The sequence below is a fragment of the Martes martes genome, assembly GCF_963455335.1.
Source record: "Martes martes genome assembly, chromosome: 8".
In the NCBI taxonomy this organism is placed as follows: Eukaryota; Metazoa; Chordata; class Mammalia; order Carnivora; family Mustelidae; genus Martes; species Martes martes.
The window spans coordinates 75,167,055-75,186,298 of record NC_137895.1 but is presented as its reverse complement, the minus strand read 5'-3'; the positions used below and the strand labels follow the sequence as shown (position 1 = coordinate 75,186,298).

The 19,244-nt window shown below is 34.5% G+C and overlaps 1 protein-coding gene across 1 annotated transcript in view; it reads left to right on the top strand.

Moving 5' to 3' along the window:
- Positions 1-19,244, top strand: part of CPNE8 (copine 8) — a 203,509-nt gene that overhangs the window by 38,606 nt on the left and 145,659 nt on the right. Inside the window, exon 4 of the mRNA XM_080812527.1 lies at positions 12,458-12,561. Within this exon, the coding sequence (XP_080668653.1) occupies positions 12,458-12,561 (104 nt within the window). The remainder of the gene's footprint in view (positions 1-12,457; positions 12,562-19,244) is intronic.

Sequence of the window (19,244 nt, the reverse complement as noted above, 5' to 3'; positions counted from 1 at the left end):
AGATTTTCAAGGCCAAAGGTTAGCATTTTTCTTTTCTTGTAAAGGACCAGATATAAATAAGGGCTACATAAATATTTTAAGCTAAGTGGCCCTCTGTTCTCTCTAGACATTGTAGCATGAAAGCAGCCGTGGACAATATATGAACACTTGATGATGGCTATGCTCCAGTGAATCTTAATTTAGGAAATAGGCAGCAGGCCATATTTGGCTCAGAAGCTGTAATTTTCTGAACGCTATTCTAGAATATTCTTAGGTTTTTACTTTTCCAGAGAAGTTTTGGAATTTATTTGCTACTTTACACACATACATATGTATTCACATGCACACACACAGAGACACGCTATGACATCTGAGATGGTGTTGAAACTGTATATCAATTTCAGAGAATTGAAATATATAAAATTGTATGCCTTACAATATATGAATATGGGTGCCCTCTAATTATTTAAGTTTTCTTTGGTTTCTTTTAAGATGTTACAGTTTTTATGTAGAGCTCTTGCATATTTTTAGTTGGATTTAACTTTAGTGATTTAATATTTTTGATCTTAATGTTAACTCATCATTTTTCATTTTTATTTTTTATTGTGATATATAAAATATAATTTAGTTTTTGGATAATAATTTTAGTTTTTGGATAATAACTGAAGTGACTTTGCTCAACTTACTAATAATGGTTTATGGTGTTTTAAAAATTTTCTCCATAAACTATGCTGATCTGCACATTACAGTTTTATTTTTTCCCATCTAATCATGATATTTATTGTGCTGACAAGTACTTCTTGTACAGTGTAGAATAAAGGTGGTAATAGGAAGCATCCTTATTTTGTTCCTGGTCTTAATGGTAAAGTTTTCATGTATACATTTATTGAGATGATTATATTATTTTCCCTTGTATTGTGAATGTGGTGAATTACATGTTTTATTTATTTCTGGAATAAAACCAACTGATTCATAATGTGGTATCTTTTAAATATATTGGTTGGTATGCTTTGCCAATATTTATTAAAATTTTGTATTTATGTTATAAGTGATATTGATCTACAAATTTCCTTTCTTGTCATAGACTTCAGATTTTGTTGTTTAGGTTGGGCAGGCCTTAATAAATATGCTTGAAAGTATTTCCACTTTTTATGTTTTCTGAGAGAATATATGAAAGTTTAATGTCATATCTTAATTAAAATGTTTAGAAAATTTTGCTGCTAAAGCATTCTTAGCCTGGACATTTCTTCGTGGGATATTTTAATTTCAGATTCATTTCCTTTCTTACATGTATGTTTACTCAAGATTTCAATTTCTTCTTCTGTCAATTTTGTGTGCTGCGTTCTTCCAAGAATTTATTAGCTTTGCCCAAATTCTCGTTTATTGGTATAAATTTTCTTGGAATATACTTTTATGATATGTTTAATTTCTGTGTGATCTGTAATGATGCTCTTTTTACTTTCTGATACTAATAATTTGCATTTTCTGTCTTTTTTTCCCCGTGCTCCATCTTGGTAAAGGTTTATCAGTTTTATTAGTCTCAAAGAATCCATATTTGCATTTGTTAGTTACTTAATTTAGTTTTAAAAAATGTTATTATTACTTTTTTTTCTGTTACTTTCCCCCCACACTTTGGGGGCTTAATTTGTTCTGTTTCTAAATTCTTGAGTTAGATGACAACAACATTTATTTTTAGTCATTTGTCTTTTCTACTATATGCATTTTAGTCTACAATATTTTTTTAAGAGGAGCTTTAACTATATCCAACAAGTTTTGATATGTTGTACATTTGTTAGCTTTGAGATTCAAAGTATTTTTTTAAATTTTGAAAATATATTTACAGAAAAGTTGCATATATAGAAAGAATGTTTTTAACTTGAACCATTTGAGAATAAGTTGCCAAGATGATGACCCATAGCAGTTGAATACTTCATTGCACAAAGGACATTCTACTACGTAGCCATAATCTAATACTGAGATTTAGGGAATTAACACTGACGTGTTTCTACCATCAAATCCTAAGACCCTATTCAGTTTTCACCAGTTGTCCCAATTATATGTTTTAAAGCAGATGGATTCCATTCAGAATTATGTATTGCTTTAGTTGCCATTTCTTGCGGTTTCTCTCTTTTTTTTTTTTTAATTAACATATAATGTATTATTAGCCCCAGGGGTACAGGTCTGAGAATCGCCAGGTTTACACACTTCACAGCACTCACCATAGCACATACCTTCCCCAATGTCCATAACCCAACCACCCTCTCCCTACCCACCTTCCCCTGGCAACCTCAGTTTGCTTTGTGAGATTAAGAGTTTCTTATGGTTTATCTCCCTCTGTGGTCTCTTTTGATCTTGAATAGTTCCTCAGGCTTTTCTTAACTTTGATGACCTTGACACTTTTGAAAATGAAATGTCAGCTACATTATAGAATTTCTCTCATTTTGATTTTATGTGATATTTTCCCTCATGTGCAACTTTGGATGAAATATCACAGAGGTGATACTGTGTGTTCCTTTTGTTGTATCTCATCTGGTGGCACAGGGTTTTGATTTGTTCCACTTTTGCTTAGGTTGATTTTGATCACTTGATTAAAGTAATGTCTGCTAGTCTTCTCCAACAAAAAGTTACACTCTTTTTTTTTTTTTTTTTTGTAGTAAATATTTTGGGAAGAGACTCTGGGAGTTATGTTGGGAAAGCAGTTTATGAGTGTGTGGGGAGATGCTTTGAAGGTATATAAATATCTCTTTCCTCACTAGACTTTTAATTTATTCCTTTATTTTATAAGTGTGGACTCATAGTTTCTTCTTTTTCAGTGGATTTTTGTATGTTACTATTGTTTATTTTGGGACTCAAATTCTCACAAATTTGACAAATAGGAGCACCTTCAAGTTGGCTTCTGTGTTTTTTAAAAGTGCCCCTGTTAAAATACGAATAAAAACTACCACCTCACACTGGTTAGAATGGCTAAAATTAACAACTCAGGAAACAACAGGTGTTGGAGAGGATACAGAGAAACGGGAACCCCTTTACACTATTAGTGGGAATGCAAACTGGTGCAGCCACTCTGGAAAACAGTATGTAGGTTCCTCGAGAAATTGAAAATAGAGCTGCCCTATGACCCAGCAATTGCATTCTGGGTATTTTTCCAAATGATACAAACATAGTGATTCTAAGGACCATATGCAGTCCAGTGTTTATAGCAGCAATGTCCACATGTTTGGTGTCATTGTTATGAATGTTAATTTTGTATATAATATAAAAGCACAAAACAGTTTATTATTATTTTATATCACCAGTATTCTTTTTTCTCTTCCATATATTTACTCTATTAGGTGCTTTTCATTTCTTTGTGCATTTGTATGCTATATGCATTTTAATTCTGTATGAAGAATTCCCTTTAAAATTTATGTTGTTGCAATTTTGCTGTTATGTTGTCAATAATTGTCTCAATTGTTTTTATAGGGAGATGTTCTCGTTTGGCATTCACTTGTTTATTGGATACAAATACAAAAATGAAAACCTTGGTGAATTTTTAAAAGGCAGCCACCCATATAATTATTAACAAGGTCAAGAAATAGAACTTTGCCAGCACCCTGGAATTTGTTTCCATGTACCTTCCTAGTCAGAGAACTCTCTTTTCCAAGAGTAATGATATGTCTGTGTGAGGGGTGTGTTTATGGTTTTATTACCCAGGTGTGCACTTTTTAACATTATAGTTTAGTCTTCCACACTTCAAAAAAATGCTATGTATTTTCTGTTTCTTTTAGTCTACAGCTTTCCCTTCATTCCTTTGTTTTTCTTACAACTTATCTTACATAACTGGACCATTTGACTTATGTAGTTCTACAGTCGGGATCTTATTGACTATGTGCTTAAGGTGCAGCTCATCATGTTTTTTTCTGTTCTTTGTATTTCTACAATTTGACAGATTGTATCAGAAGGTTGACAAGATACGGGTTCAATTCCTTTGGCAAATCTGTTGGTGATGGTGTGAACGTTCAGTAGGAGGCAAATGAAGTCTTGTTTTCCCTCTTTTTTGGTCTTAGCACTCATTGATACTTAGTGCCTGGATCTTTGGGGTTTTTCCTACTTGTTGGTTGGAATAATACTGCATTTGGTCAACATTATCAGATCATATTGACATTGCATGCCTTATTTTCTCTCTCTTAGACCTAATTGAGTCTTAGATCTATAAGTAATGCTCACCACCACTCTGTATGTCAATATTTCTGTAGTAATTTTGATTATCTAAAGCTCAGTTGCTAGTAGATTTTTTAGAAGAGCTCATGGGTAACAGTATTCATCTTTTTTTTTTTAATGTCAACAACAATTTGTGCCCTTTGAATATGAAGAATATAAAATCTCTTGATTACATTTTCTTTCCTTAAGTATATTAAATGTTCATTTGCTTTGTCATAAAACATTTCTGTCAAAAACTCTGAAGAAAATCCAATTTTATCTTTCTTTAAGTCATGAGCTAATGAATTGCAGTTTTTAATACTTGTCTGTCTTTGTTATGATTTTCTTCTTTGTGGACTTCTTTTACTATATGATGGATCCACTTTGCCCGTATTGAGTATTTGCTACTTTTTTTTTTCATTTCTCTTTGATTCTTAAATGCAAAAGTATTTCTTTCCAATTTCTATTAAGGCTTTATCTATTGTGGTTATTCTTGTGTCCCTTCTAAGATGCTGTTTTATTTATTTTACCTCTATTTCCTCTTTGATGTATATCACCTCCTTTCTCTGTATTGGTGATTCTGATTTGTGTCATTCTCTCATGTCTGCTTGTGTTTTGGCTCTATCTGAAATAATACAGTTTTAGTTAGGTATTTGATTGTATCTTTTGGCATACTTTCATGTCCTGTAGAGATACTATTCTGCTTTCTAATCTCTGTTTTTTTAATGGTAACTCTTTGTATGTAATTAGACCTTGGCACCTTTAGATTTCCTGAAATTTTAATGAAATCCAGGTTCAGATAACTTTTCTAACTTCACTAAGCTACTACTTCTGTTCGATTGTGTAGTCTTTGAAAGTATGGCTCATTGTTGCCCGGATTTCCTGGTTTTGCTTCTCCATTTTTATGTGGGCTTCCTTTTTTTCTTTGTCACTGCTTGTTCCAGGCAAAAGTTTGGCTCACATTAATTAACTTCACTTCTCTCTAGCATTGGGCCTTTCAGCTCTTGGGTGCCTTTGCACCCGTACTATAATATCAAACAATCAAGTTTTGTTTTTTATCTACCACCTTTTCTGGTTCTCCACTAGAATGTTTGTCTGTTACAAGTAACTGCATTGGGTCTGGAGGCAGAAATCCTCATGCCTGTTACTTATTGCTGAATATTGTATAAGAAAATTTAGCGATATACTTGAGGCATTGGATGATTTAATATTTCCCCAGAGTGGGTTTCCTTTTGCTTCTGGGGAAATAACTAGGCTAGGAAAAGTTTATCTTTCGTCAGTTAAAGATTTGACTCCCTCTGAGCTGAGCTTCATGCTTCTTGAGGATTGTTCTTCTGATTCATCTGGTGTAGCCTTTTAGGGTCCCAACTCAAAATTTTTATTACCGTATTTTTTTAATCCCTCAATTAAAAACGCTTTAATGATTTTTAAAGACTCTGTTGTTCGCCCCCCCCTCCCCCGCCCCCAGTTTGATGAGATCGTTGAAATCAGTTTGGTTTGCTTCTTTTTCAAACACAGGGCCCTTCTTTTGGCTTCTCTTTTCTCCAGGTTTTTGGCTTCACATGTATAACATTTTGTTAGCTCTCTGGTGCCTCCAAAAAGATTATTTTATATTTTGTCAGATTTTTCTAGCTGTTCTCAGGGGAAAAGTTGGTTTGAAACAACTTAATTTGTTATTAGCAGAAGCAAAAGTTTGTTCTGATCATTTTTGAATGAAAATAATTCCCAAACTTAGCTTTGCAATTTTTTTGTTTCCCTGCCAAGTTAAAAAAAAAAAAAAGGTGAATTAAACTCACAAAAACAAACATTGAGAATTTAAGAATCTCAGTGCTAAACTATGCCTAAAGTTCTATTGTATAGAATAATTTTAGGAAGGAGACAAACTGTGTTGCGAAGTCTTAATGAAAGGCAGTTAAAGAATGTCGTAATTCCTTTTTTTTTTTTTAAAGATTTTTTTTATTTATTTGACAGAGAGACACAGCAAGAGAGGGAACATAAGTCTGGGGAGTGGGAGAAGCTCTGAGCAGGGAGCCTGATGCTGGGCTCTATCCCAGAACCTTGGGATACGACCTGAGCTGAAAGCAGGTGCTTAACGACTGAGCAACTGAGGCACCCACAGATGCCCATAGAATGTAATAATTCTTAAAAAAAAAAAAAAAATCTAGGAATTATTCCTTTGGAGGATTTTAAAGATAATTGTCGAAAGTTAGTTTTGAGTATATGAAATTAATAATTGCCCACTTTCTAGTGAATGTGCATCAACAACATTTATTACACATCTGTGGATAGAACTGCTTTTAACTGTTCAGAGACTTCAGGGTTGATGTGAATACATTTTTAAGTTTATTTTCAATTGAATTTAGATAATAACTAAATAAAACAGTCTAATTTAAAATAATAGGGTAGATTAAAATAATAATCTACTTAATTCATTTAAAAAATATTTTGTGTTACATAAATGAAAACCTAACTGATACATGATAAAAATTAACCCATATTCCCCAATAAGGACTTCCCTGATAAATTGAGTCCATTTTCTTTATTTCTCTTCAGATGGTAAAACATGTCATTAATCACAGAATTAATAGCAAGCCATGACATGGTTAACAGTTTCTTAAAACACTGTTATTTTTTAGAGTATGATATTATATTAAAATGTTTAATCAAGGTTTTAAAGCACTATAATTTTAAAAATTGGTGGGGTTTAGTCTTCTCTGTGTTTTCTTTTTCTTTTTAAAATTTTAAAAAGATTTTAAAAAATTTATTTGTCAGAGAGAGAGTGTGCAAGAGAGCAAGCACAAGCAGGGGGAGTGGCAGGCAGAGGGAGAAGCAGGCTTCCCACTGAGCAAGGAGCGGGATGTGGGACTCGATCCCAGGACCCTGGGATCATGACCGGGAGCCAAAGGCAGACGCTTAACTGAGGCATCCCAGTCTTTTCTGCATTTTATGTGTGACCATTATAGGGATGTGGTCAAGGTTTCCTTTTTTTGTTGGTTAATGATTTATGTTCATTCCTAAAAATAGAAGATCCTAAAAAGTGAATAAAAACCACTTATGTGAAATAACATCCTTTCTCTTTCTGTGTGTGAATTTACATTCCCGTCTACATCTAGAGCGACATCTTAGTCATCTGTAACAGTGGAGGACCTAGATAAAGCCTTCAGATCTTCCACTGTCTTTTTATAATTAAGGGAGTTTCAGATCTTTGCTACATTTAAAAAAAAAAAAAAGAAAAGCCTTAGATAATGAGTTACATGACAAAACTGTATCTCCCTCAGACAAGGAGGTGCATGGATTTTCTGGTAATCCAAGTGTTTCACTTTCAAGAGGAAATATGTTCAAACGGTGTAGTGTTGATGTGGGTGGGTGTGTGCTTGTGGTTTGCATCCTTTATGCAAGTTGGATATGTATAGTCCTAAACTGAGCATTTTTATTGAACTTATCTTAATATTCTTTTTGTAATACTCAGTTTATCTGGCCTTCCTGTCTCCTTTCTGGAGACCATGCTCATCACCAGTAAGATTTAATTCTTCTATAATAGCCAAATTACAAATGTGCACTTGTGCAGATGACATTTTTCTTCATCATTTTCACTTCATTTGACACATGAATATGACCTGGGTGGCTGTTCTGGGCCTTCACAATATATTAAACCTTTCTGAACATTTTTATCAAAACAGAGTTCATCTGCTTGGTGCCATAAATAGATGAATGTTCTTCTAGGAATGCTCCTCTGAAGCAGTCTAACAATTAGTTGATTTAGAAATCAGGAATATTTCCATTCTATCATTTTGTGCAGGATTTGTTCCTAAATTGGAAAAGTAGGTATTTATCCGATTAGCTCAAGCATAAAACAAAGGAAAACTTTCAAAGACTTGATTGCGAATTTTCTTTCTTTCTTTCTTTTTTTTTTTTGCTTAAAGTTTTAAAAGAAACAGTGTTTTATGTTCTAATAAAATTAACAGTTTACATACTTCTTTCAAATGACTGAAAACTTTCACACTTGTTGAGTAAAAGAGCATTTTTCTCACATTTTTCTCATTATGGGATGATGAAACATAATACTGTATAATTATGTAAAAGGGCTTGGCTGTCCACATATTTAAATATGTTCATTGTGCCAGAGATTATGGTAATCAGTTTTGTAGGTACTTCTGACAATCCAGGATAGTTGATACTCAGAAGAAGACTTTGTAGGCTACAAGTTGCAGTTTTATCAAATGTAGCTGTTTCTGGTTGTATACCATCGATAAAGGTTATTAATAATTGTCTTTCCTTCAAATTTTAGTTCCCTCTGATCTGCGTAGAATTAATATGCAACTGTACATTTTCTAAGGAATTAGAAATTTCTGATTTGGTAGTATAAGGCATTAGCTGAGACAAATTTCATTTCAAGTCAAAAAGATTAATCACTTGGTTGATAGCTAATATATTCCAGCCTCTGGGAAAGAACTAACACATTTCCCATGAGCTAAACTAGTCATAATGTATCTGTGATTTCTTATTACTGCCAGTTTTCACTTTTCATAATAGAAAGAATTAAAAAAACAGTAACACCAATTAGAAGTTTTATATTTTTAATTTTTTTAAGGATTTTATTTATTTAAGAGAGAAAGAGAGAGACAGAGTGCACAGGTAGTAGGGAGATCGAGAAGAAGAGAATCTCGAGCAGACTCTGTAATGGGCACAGAGCCTCATCCCATGATCCTGCGATCATGACCCCAACCAAAACCAAGAGTGAGACGCTCAACCAGCTGAGCTACCCAGGCGCTTCTGTTTCTGATTTTAAAAGTAAAAAATACTCATTGCAAGAAATTAGGAAAGCCCAGAAATACATAATGAAAAAAAATTAGAAGATAATTTCTATATTCTGTATACCTTCCTCTATTTTTTATCTCTGTATATAAACATATATTTTAATCAAAATTGGTATTATACTATACAGGATCTTTGGTTCTTTTTTCTTTGAACAATATAGATCTCCTTTAGCTAATCATTTGTTCAGTTTTGTACAGGTGTAAATCAAAGTTATGTATGTCTTGTGCCTTCATGGAACATACTGTCTAGTAAGGGAAATATAAAACAAATAAATAAAAGTATAATTACAAAATATAAGTTTTAGAAAGGAAAGAAACAGGTGCTATGAAGGAGAATAATTTTAGGGATAGGGAGCCAACATTCGATGAGTATTTTGAGTCAGAAGACTGACATTTAAATGGAGGCTTAAAAGATGAGAAAAAGTCAGCCATCGAAGAGTGGAGTTATTCACATAGGTGCAAAGGCCATGGGATAAAAAGGATTTGGTGAGTAAAGGGCTCTAAAAGAAGACCAGCTGGCCAGGGAGAGGAGAAAGAGGAGATACTAGCCCATGATGAAACCAAGAGGTAGAAATGAGCCAGTCCTGCAGACAAAAGAAAAGAGATTTTGTTTGAAGTATTATGCGAAGCCATTAGAGACTGTTGGGGAGGTGAAATTGCATGGCTGTGTTTACACTTTTTCAAAAGATTATTCTGGACGTTATATGGAGGAAGAATTGGAAGGAGAGCAAGAGCCCACAGAGGTGTGGGTTAGGAGGGCCCTGAGGTAGTCCATGAGAAAGCTGAAAAGCTTGGCGTAAGCTGTGGACAAGAGATCCCGAGAGAAGGAGACGGGGCGGGGGGGGGAGGGGATCTGTTTGAGGTTGGAATTGCCAGTTTACGAGGTGGTGATGAAGAGGAGTTGGTGGGTTAAAAGGAAGGAGTTCAGAAGTTTGACTCCCGTTTATGGCAGAAAGAACCGAGAAGATGATGGTGTCATTTACTGCCAAGGGATAGACTTGGTAAGGACAGGGTTGGGGTACTGGTCGTGGTATAAAATCAGTATTCAGAGTTCGATAGTAGTTCTGTGGGACGTGTAATAAGCCGAGAAGGCAGTTGTGTGCATGAGCGAACTCAGAGGTGAGTGTGGGCTGATGCTTGCATTTGGACGTTACCTTCATGTAGGTGGGATTTAAAGCCAAAGGAACAGATAAAATAACAGAAGAGTGAAGATAGGCAGATGAAGGGGGCCTAGAACTGGGTTCTGACGATGAGAGATTGCATGCCTGAGAGTCTAGGAGGGGAAGAGACACGAGTGTGGTGTCAAAAGCAAGAAAAGACTTCAGGAAGGAGAGCGGAGACAGCTTCATCCCATGCTGCCGAGCGGTCTAGTGTGAGAAGAGCCGAGGAGTGACTGCCGGATTGTGCGATGTGAAGGTTACTGGCGAGATCATCGAAAGCAGTTTCAGGGCTGTGTGTGGGAAGGCCTACTGTAATAAGTGTTTGTAATATAGAGATGATGAGCTAAAATTTTAATGGCTGCCTATTAATCTGCACTTAAGATAGTGGAGTATATGCAGCTACCCATATTGCTGACAAGCCAGCTGTCCCCAGCAAACAGGCTTGTGTATGTTTTCATGGCTCATAGGCCCTGGAAAATTGTTGGCTTGTAGCTCAGTGGGGCCCACACTGGGAAATTTCACTCTGTCTTCTTTCCTCTGAGTGTGAGTTTGGGTTCAAATCTACAAGAGGGATTTGGGTGCTAGGGAATAGGGATCCTGGCTGAATTTCTGTTCGAGAGTGTTGTGCATTTGCTGGTTTGGTGCTCCCACCTGTGGTCTGGGGAGCTTCCAGGCCGTGCAAAGGCTGGGGGGCCCAGGCTGTGTCGGGTCCAGACTTAAACTTCTTGACCTCTGCACTGCTCTTTTGGGGTGTATGGGTACAGCCAGCACATGGTTCTTTGGTACATTCCCACTTTTTAAAAATTAGGAATCATGGATAGGCTCATCGTTGGATCTTCTCAGGGCCTCACATGTTTTATTCTGAAATAAAGGAGGGTCCTAGAAAGATTTTATAGCCAAAGGTTGTGAATCCTCTGCCTCAATTTTCTCACCTTTATTTATTGATTTATTTTTAAAGATTTCTCATCTTTAAAGTGGGACTAATAACACCTACCTTTCATGGTTATACTAAAGATTTAAAGTAATGTGTGAGAAGTGCTTGAAACCAAGCAAGTACTCAATAAATGGCTGTAATTATTATTATTATTCAAAGGAAGTGTTTAATATTTTGGAAATGTTGAATGAATGACCTCAGTTGTGGTTTGTCTGTATGATACTGGTTCGTGATATAAACATTGTCAGATACATAAGCCTCTATAAACTGTTTTGTGTGCATGTGTGTGTGTGTGTGTGTGTGTGTATAATTAGTTAGCAATAGCCATAGTAATTCCTTTGTCATCAGTATTTTCTACCATAGTTTTATTGTCAAAATTTATGTAAGCATGACCTTCACTTTTAGTGGATTAGCACAGTTCTCTTCTTCCTATTAAAAAATAGTATTTCTGTGAACTTTAATAAAAGTTCATTCTCTGATAAGATGGCATGCATAAATCTGTTCAGAACTAAAGGTTAAAATTCTCTTATTAGAATTCCATGGGAGTAGGAAGAGAAGAATGTAAGCTGAATTAAAAAAAAGAGAGAGAGAGAGAGAAAAGAGTTGGAAAATTTATATTTCTGGTCCGACTTTGGAAGCAGAGCCTGGTGGCCTTCCTTCACATTGAACGACTAGAAAGATTTGTTTTTTGGTTTTCACTTCCCCTAAGATGGAAAAATTTACTTTTTACTTTTAAAAAAAATTTTAATTAATTTAATTTTAATTAAAAAAATTTTTTTTAAGCTACTAGCTTAAAAACAGTAAGTACTGAAGGTCTCATTTTAGGCTCTCTAGATACCATAAGAATTAAAGCAAAGCAAAGCAAAACAAAAGAAAACCCAAATTATTGAAGTGTGTAATAGAGTATAAGAAATTTCTCCCCAAAACACAGCTAATAAACTGTTTCATGTAGAGGACTTCCTGATTATGAATACTGGGACCCCTCCAGTTGTTAAGAATATATGTTGCTTATCCTAGTTCTACACTAGGTTAAGAAAAGTATTTGTGATGCACTAAAATTGAAGGGAGAAATAACTTCCTTTGACTAGCATGGGATTTGGCTTTGAAGTGGGGATAAGAGGGGAGAAAGTGTTACAGCTTGTTATATGAATTTTCAGAAGCTGCTGTTCTAATAATTTGAACGAACTCAGTTCTCATTTTCAAATATCCTGAGTGAATAAGAGTGAATAATTTTTGTCTCCAAAAACTCTTCTGCAGGACTTTACTTTTCCAGTCATTAGGATATTTATTGCTTACGTTTTCAAGGAACTGTATTAATACTAGGTGCTATGCTGTAATCAGTAACCATGCAAGACTTGATTTTAACCTCTCTCTCTCTTTCTCTACAGTTTGGAAGGACTGAAGTGATTGATAATACTTTAAATCCTGATTTTGTACGAAAATTTATCCTGGACTACTTTTTTGAAGAAAGGGAGAACCTTCGTTTTGACTTGTAAGTTCTGCTATAACTTGCATTGTTAAAAAATAGATTTTTAAAGGCAAATTTTGTGACATATGGCTGGGTCTGGTTGCACAAATACTAGGTTATATTGGCAGGAAAGTAGATTAATTCTACTTAGAGTGTGGCCAGAGCACTATCCCTAGCATTACTTTGCATTTTATAGGTTTTTGGCTATATGTTTATTGGAAAAATTAGTGAGCATTTTAACTATGCTGAAATGCTGCATGATATATATGGACATCCTTTCAAACCATCTTTGGCCTCAGTGATTTCTTTACAAGTTCCACACATACTCCAAGGTGATCTTATTTACTCCTCGTGTCCCCCAGATCGTGAAGTTTCTCTCAGCTGCCTCTTTGTATAGTATATGGATCTCTGTCTAAATTTTGCTTCCTTTTATCTCTTCGTGGCCTCCTATTACCAAGACCCAGGATATTGGAGCCAGAGATTTTGATTCTTTTAACATTCTTGTTACTTTGATGTTGAATTAGTCATATCAAAATATCATTACATTCAGCTTCTTGTCTGCAGAGAGTCTAGAGCCAGTTTGTTTGTGAGATAGTATTTGTTACTCAGTTTTTGTTTCACAGATGTAAACTCTGGTGATTGTTGACGTATCTGGATATTGTTCAAAGGAAGTCTATTGAGAGGGAAAACTATAACATATAGTATGTACTTAATAAATTAAAATAGTTTATGAACATTATAAGTCTTTAAAAATAGAAATGCCTTTAAATAGCTGGAAACAATAAAATGTATCAGGCTGTCACAATTTATAAATTTTTTTAAATAAAAGCTATCAGTATCATATTTGAAAAAGTCCTAGGTTGCTTTCTAATATAAAAAGAAAGTTACCAGCCTTTCTCATTTTCCTCTAAAATTTTAGTGTGCAGTAAAATAACCTTCTGTTTAAAAAAGGAGAATCTTATACCAGGCCCTTTCCTTCAAGTTATAGGAGTTCTAAATATTCATTGTATTTATCAAGCAAAATTTATTATGCCCATTTGCTTTTTATGTCCTTGAAACCCCTTTTCGAATATTAAAAATGAAATGTCTGAGAAAAAATCCTAAAGTGTAATACAATGATTTCTTCACCATGTTTATCATGGAGATTGCTCTTAGTGTTGTTACTTAAAAGCCACATATAAATCATGTCGAATGTGGTTCACCCATTGTTCAGACCTTCATAGCAGCTGTTCTTAAGAATTCTCTCTCACACAGCATGGTACCTGCTTAATTTTTTCCCTCTGCTTTTAGATTTAACTTTATCCTAAAACCCCAGCCATTTGTATTATTTGTTCGTCTGTATTGTTTTCTCTCATTTGAAAGTAGTAAATATTTATAATAAACTTTAAATTACGTAGGCATTTAAAAGTGAAAGTTTCCAGTTAGTTCAATACCCTCCCCCCCCAAAAAAAACCCCGTCAACCCGCCAATAACTAAAAATGTAAATGACTTGACATATATACTTGCAGATTTTTTTTTTTTAAGATACATAAACATATGGGAGTTTCAATATTTTGAAAACCACAAATATTTTCCTACTACTTGAATTTTTCAGATATCTTTTTGGGCCACGGTATTATATATATGTTTTTCATTTATTTTAATGTTGCATAATTTTCATTGCTTGAGAAAACACAATTTATGTAGCCAAACATCTACTGATGGACATTTTGGATTGTTTTATTTTTACTATTACGTGTAATCCTACAGCAGGTATCCCAGTATGTAAGTTTTTTACAATCTTTTTAAAATTTTCAGAGTATAAATTATTCAGAGTCAAATATTAGGGTGAACAGATGTGGGCAAGAGTACTCATTCCTCATTCTAATCCTTGAGACCAACTTAGATATCCTAGCTTTTTTAGTTTTAATTTCTGTTACTTAACATACAGTGTTACATTAGTCTCAGGTATACAATATAGTAATTCAACACTTCCGTACATCACCCTGTGCTCATTACAACTAGTGCACTCCTTAATCCCCATTATCTGTTTAACCCATCCTCCCACGCACCTCTCCTCTGGTAACCATCAGTTTATTCTCTATAATTAAGAGTCTGTTTTTTGATTTGTCTCCCTCTCTCTCTTATTTTTTCCCCTTAGCTCATTTGTATTGATTCTTACATTCTGCATATAAGTGAAATCATATGGTATTTGTCTTTCTCTGACTTGGCTTATTTCACTTGGCATTATACTCTCTAGCACCAGCCATGTTGTTGCAAATGGCAAGATTTCATTCTTTATCATGGCTGAATAACATAATGTTATATATATATGTATATATATATATATATATATGTATATATACCACTTCTTTATCCATCCATCAGTCGATGGACACGTGGGCTGCTTCCATAATTTAGCTATTGTAAGTAATGCTGCTATAAACACAGGGGTGCATGTATCCCTTTGAATCTGTGTTCTTGTGTTCTTGGGTAAATACCCAGTAGTGGGATTGCTGGATCATAAGGTAGTTCTATTTTTAACTTTTTGGGAACCTCCATACTGTTTTCTCCAGTGACTGTACCAGTTAGCATTCCTACCAGCAGTGCATGAGGGTTCCTTTTCTTCACAACCTGTTACTTGTATTGTTGATTTTAGCCATGCTGACAAGAGTGAGGTGGTACCTCATTGTAGTTTTGATATGCATTTTCCTGATGATAAGTGATGATGAACAACATCTTTTCATGTATCTGTTGGCCATCAGGATGTCTTTTTGGAGAAATATCTCTTCATGTCTTCTGCCCACTTTTAATTGGATCATTTGTGGGGGGGTGTTGAGTTTTATAAGTTCTTTACTTATTTTGCATATTAACCCTTTATCAGATATGTCATTTGAAAATACTTCTCTTATTTAATAGGTTACCTTTTAGTTTTGTTGATTGTTTCCTTTGCTGTGCAGAAGCTTTTTATTTTGATGTAGTCCCAATAGTTTATTTTTGTTTTTGTTTCCCTCGCCTCAGGAGACATATCTAGAAAGAAGCTGCTATGTCAGAGTCTGATGTCAAAGAAATTACTGCCTGTGTTCTCTTCTAGGTCTTTATGGTTTCAGGTCTCACCTTAGGTCTTTTTTTTTTTTTTTTAAAGATTTTATTTATGTATTTGTCAGAGAGAGTGAGTACAGGCAGACAGAGAGGCAGGCATAGGCAGAGGGAGAAGCAGGCTCCCCGCTGAGCAAGGAGCCCCATGCGGGACTCGATCCCAGGACTCTGGGATCATGACCTGAGCCGAAGGCAGCTGCTTAACCAACTGAGCCACCCAGGCGTCCCTCACCTTAGGTCTTTAATTCATTTTGAATTTATTTTTGTGTACGGTGTAAGAAAGCAGTCCATTTTCATTATTTTGGATGTGGCTGTCCAGTTTTCCCAACACCATTTGTTGAAGAAATTTCTCTTTTCCAGTGGATATTCTTTCCTGTTTTGTCAAAGATCAATTGACCATAAAATTATGGGTTTGTTTCTGGGTTTTCTATTCTGTTAACATTGATTTATGTGTCTGTGTTTGTGCCAGTTCCATACTGTTTTGATTACTACGTCTTTGTAATATAGCTTGAAGTACAGAATTGTGATGCCGCCAGTTTCACTTTTCCTTTTGAAGATTGCTTTGTCTGTTTGGGGTCTTTGTGGTTCCATAAATATTTTAGGATTCTTTGTTCTAGTTTGTGAAAAGTGCTGTATTCTGATAAGGATTGCATTAAATACATAGATTGCTTTGGGTAGTAGAGACATTTTAATAATACTTGTTTTTCCAGTCCACGAGCACGGAATATCTTTGCATTTCTTTGTGTCATCTTCAGTTTCTTTCATCGGTATTTTATAGTTTTCAAGGTACAGGTCTTCTGCCTCTTTGGTTCGGTTTATTTGTAGGCATCTTATTATTTTGGGTGTAGTTATAAATGGGATTGTTTTCTTAATTTCTTTTTTGGCTGCTTCATTATTGTTGTATAGAAACGCAAGATTTCTGCACATTGATTTTGTATCCTGCGACTTTACTGAATTCGTTTATCAGTTCTAGCAGTTTTTCTGTGGAGCCTTTTTCTGCATATAGAATATCATGTCATCTGCAAATAGTGTTAAGTTTTACTTCTTCCTTACCAATTTGATTGCCCTTTATATCCTCTTTTTCTCTGACTGTTGTGGCTAGGCCTTCCAGTACTGTGTTGAATAAAAGTGGTGAGAGTGGACATCCTTGTCTTGTTCCTGACCTTAGGGGAAAAGCTCTCAGTTTTCCTCCATTAAGGATGATAGCTGTTTTTTCATGTATAGCCTCTATTATGTTGAGGTATATTCCCTCTAACTCTACGTTGTTGAGGGTTTTTTTTTTTTTTTATCATGAATGGATATTGTACTTTGTCAGATGTTTTTTGTCATCTATTGAAATGATCATGTAGTTCTTATCCTTTTCTCTTATTGATGTGATAATATCACATTGATAAATTTGCAAATATTGAACCACTCTTGAAACCCAGGAATAAATTCCACTTGATCGTAGTGAATGATTTTTTTAATGTATTGTTGAATTAAGTTTGCTAGTATTTTGTTGAGAATTTTTGCATCTATGTTCACCAGGGATTTTAGCCTATAGTTCTCTTTTCAGGTGTGGTGTCTATCTGGTTTTGATATTAGGCTAATGCTGGCCTCAGAGTGAATTTGAAAGTTTTCCTTCCCCTTCTATTTTTTGAAATAGTTTAAGAAGTATAGGTGTTAATTCTTCTTTAAAGTTTGGTAGAATTCACCTGTAAAGCCAAGATCCTATATGCTTTGTCCTCTGAGCTTGTTGCCTGTGTTTTAGCTATGATATTCAGAGCCCTTTCTATTTTGTTCTGGTTGCTGTCTGCCCAAAGGCCCCTGTCACAAGCAGCTGCTGCCAGGTGACTGTATCACCTACTTGGCCCTGGTTCCTTAAGTCTATGTCCTACTCATCCTTTTGTCATCTATGTTGTAATTGTTACTATTACAGAATTTCACAAGTGGAATGAAAAGAAAGGTGCTTCAGAAGGATGACACCAATTAAATGTTTCTTAATCAGTAGACCAAGGAGCAAAAATTAAGAGCTGGGCTAATCATTCTGGAGAGGAAAAGAAGGTAAAGAAGGATTCACCTGTACACAGAGGCTAGTGATCACGTTCTCATCGCTACTGAAGATGAGGTTATGGAAACTAATTGGTTTTAAAAAGTGTCTGGTGCAAGGAATATAATTCCACTGAACTCAGTGCTGGTTAATGTTCAAATATTATGCCTTTTTAAATGGGTAGTGTTTCAGCAATCACTCTTGACAAACTGGTGAGTCCAAATGAGAATATGTTAAGTTAGGGAGGCACCTGATACTTAGGTCATGTTCGTAAGCTTACTAGGTATGCTTAACATGAGCAAGGGAAGACTTAAAGGTAGGAGGACGTTAGGGCATTGCTGGTATGTTGCATACTTATTTAGTATTGGATGATAAGTCAGTAATATTGCTTAACTTCACTGTAAGTGTTTTGGGGAATTAAAAAAAAAAAGGAAAACAAAACCAATACACTTACTGGAAAAAAACAGAAGGAAGAAATGATAAGATGGTTTAATATGTTTGTTACTGATATCTTCCAGTTACTTGTAAACTCAGTGAAGTAGTTACAGAAGCTCATGGAGTTTGTAAGTTAGTATATACGTTTGTAGGTGCAGACAAAAAGAGGTTATTTTCGTTAGTATTACTACTACTATTATTCACGGTTTGTAATAGAATCATATGCATATAACTTTAACCCATCCAACAAATTTCTGAGGTGGAATTAATCCACTTTTGTAAATGAGAAAACCAAGGCCCAGAAAGTGTTACATGTTCAAAAGATCAGGTTTTGCCTAAAATATTTTGTAATTAAATGCTACAAAACTGGAATTTCTAAAATTTTATGAAGTCTAAAAATTATGTCTAAACTGGGATATTTTTATGTTTGCCTTGGTTATGTAATACTGATGAAAGTATATGTTTAAAGTATTCTGCTGCACTTTGAATATAATAATATGGTAGAATATATTTCATCTATCTAAATAAACAAAAGTAAGACTGTCTAGGAAATTGTTATGTTTGATAGGAATGGGAGCATGTTATATTATTTCATCTCAGTGTGACAAGAAGAAATAGAGTAACAGAAGTTAGTGTAGGTAGATTGATATGTTTTAACTTCTTCAGCTTTCTCTTTTCTTCTAAAAATTATAGTGATTTTCACAGAAATTATGTAGTGTTCAAAATGTGAAAGTGTATTGCAAAATTGAATTATGTATCGTTTTATCCTTTGGATGCATTTGGCTGATTTCAGCAATTTGATTCAAAGAGCTTTATTTCAGTTGTATAGCATCTCTGAAAAATCCAAACAATTAGAGTCAGAGAAAGGGATAACTGATTATCAAGAAAAGCAGCAAGTATACTCTTAGTTCATGTAGTATTTTTGATATCACTTTAATTAATTCCTTTTGATTTACCATGTATTAGAATATCTCACATAACACCTTTAACCTGTGTCACCAGCTTTTCTTTTTTCCTTTTCTCTTCTTTTTCTTTTCCTTTTTCTCTTTCTTTTCCTTTTTCTTTTCTTCTTTCTTTCTTTCTTTCTTTGTTTCATTTTGTGATTTTTCCAGCATATCTACCCAAATAAGTGTGGAAAACACTGTATTTGTTTACTAGTTATGTG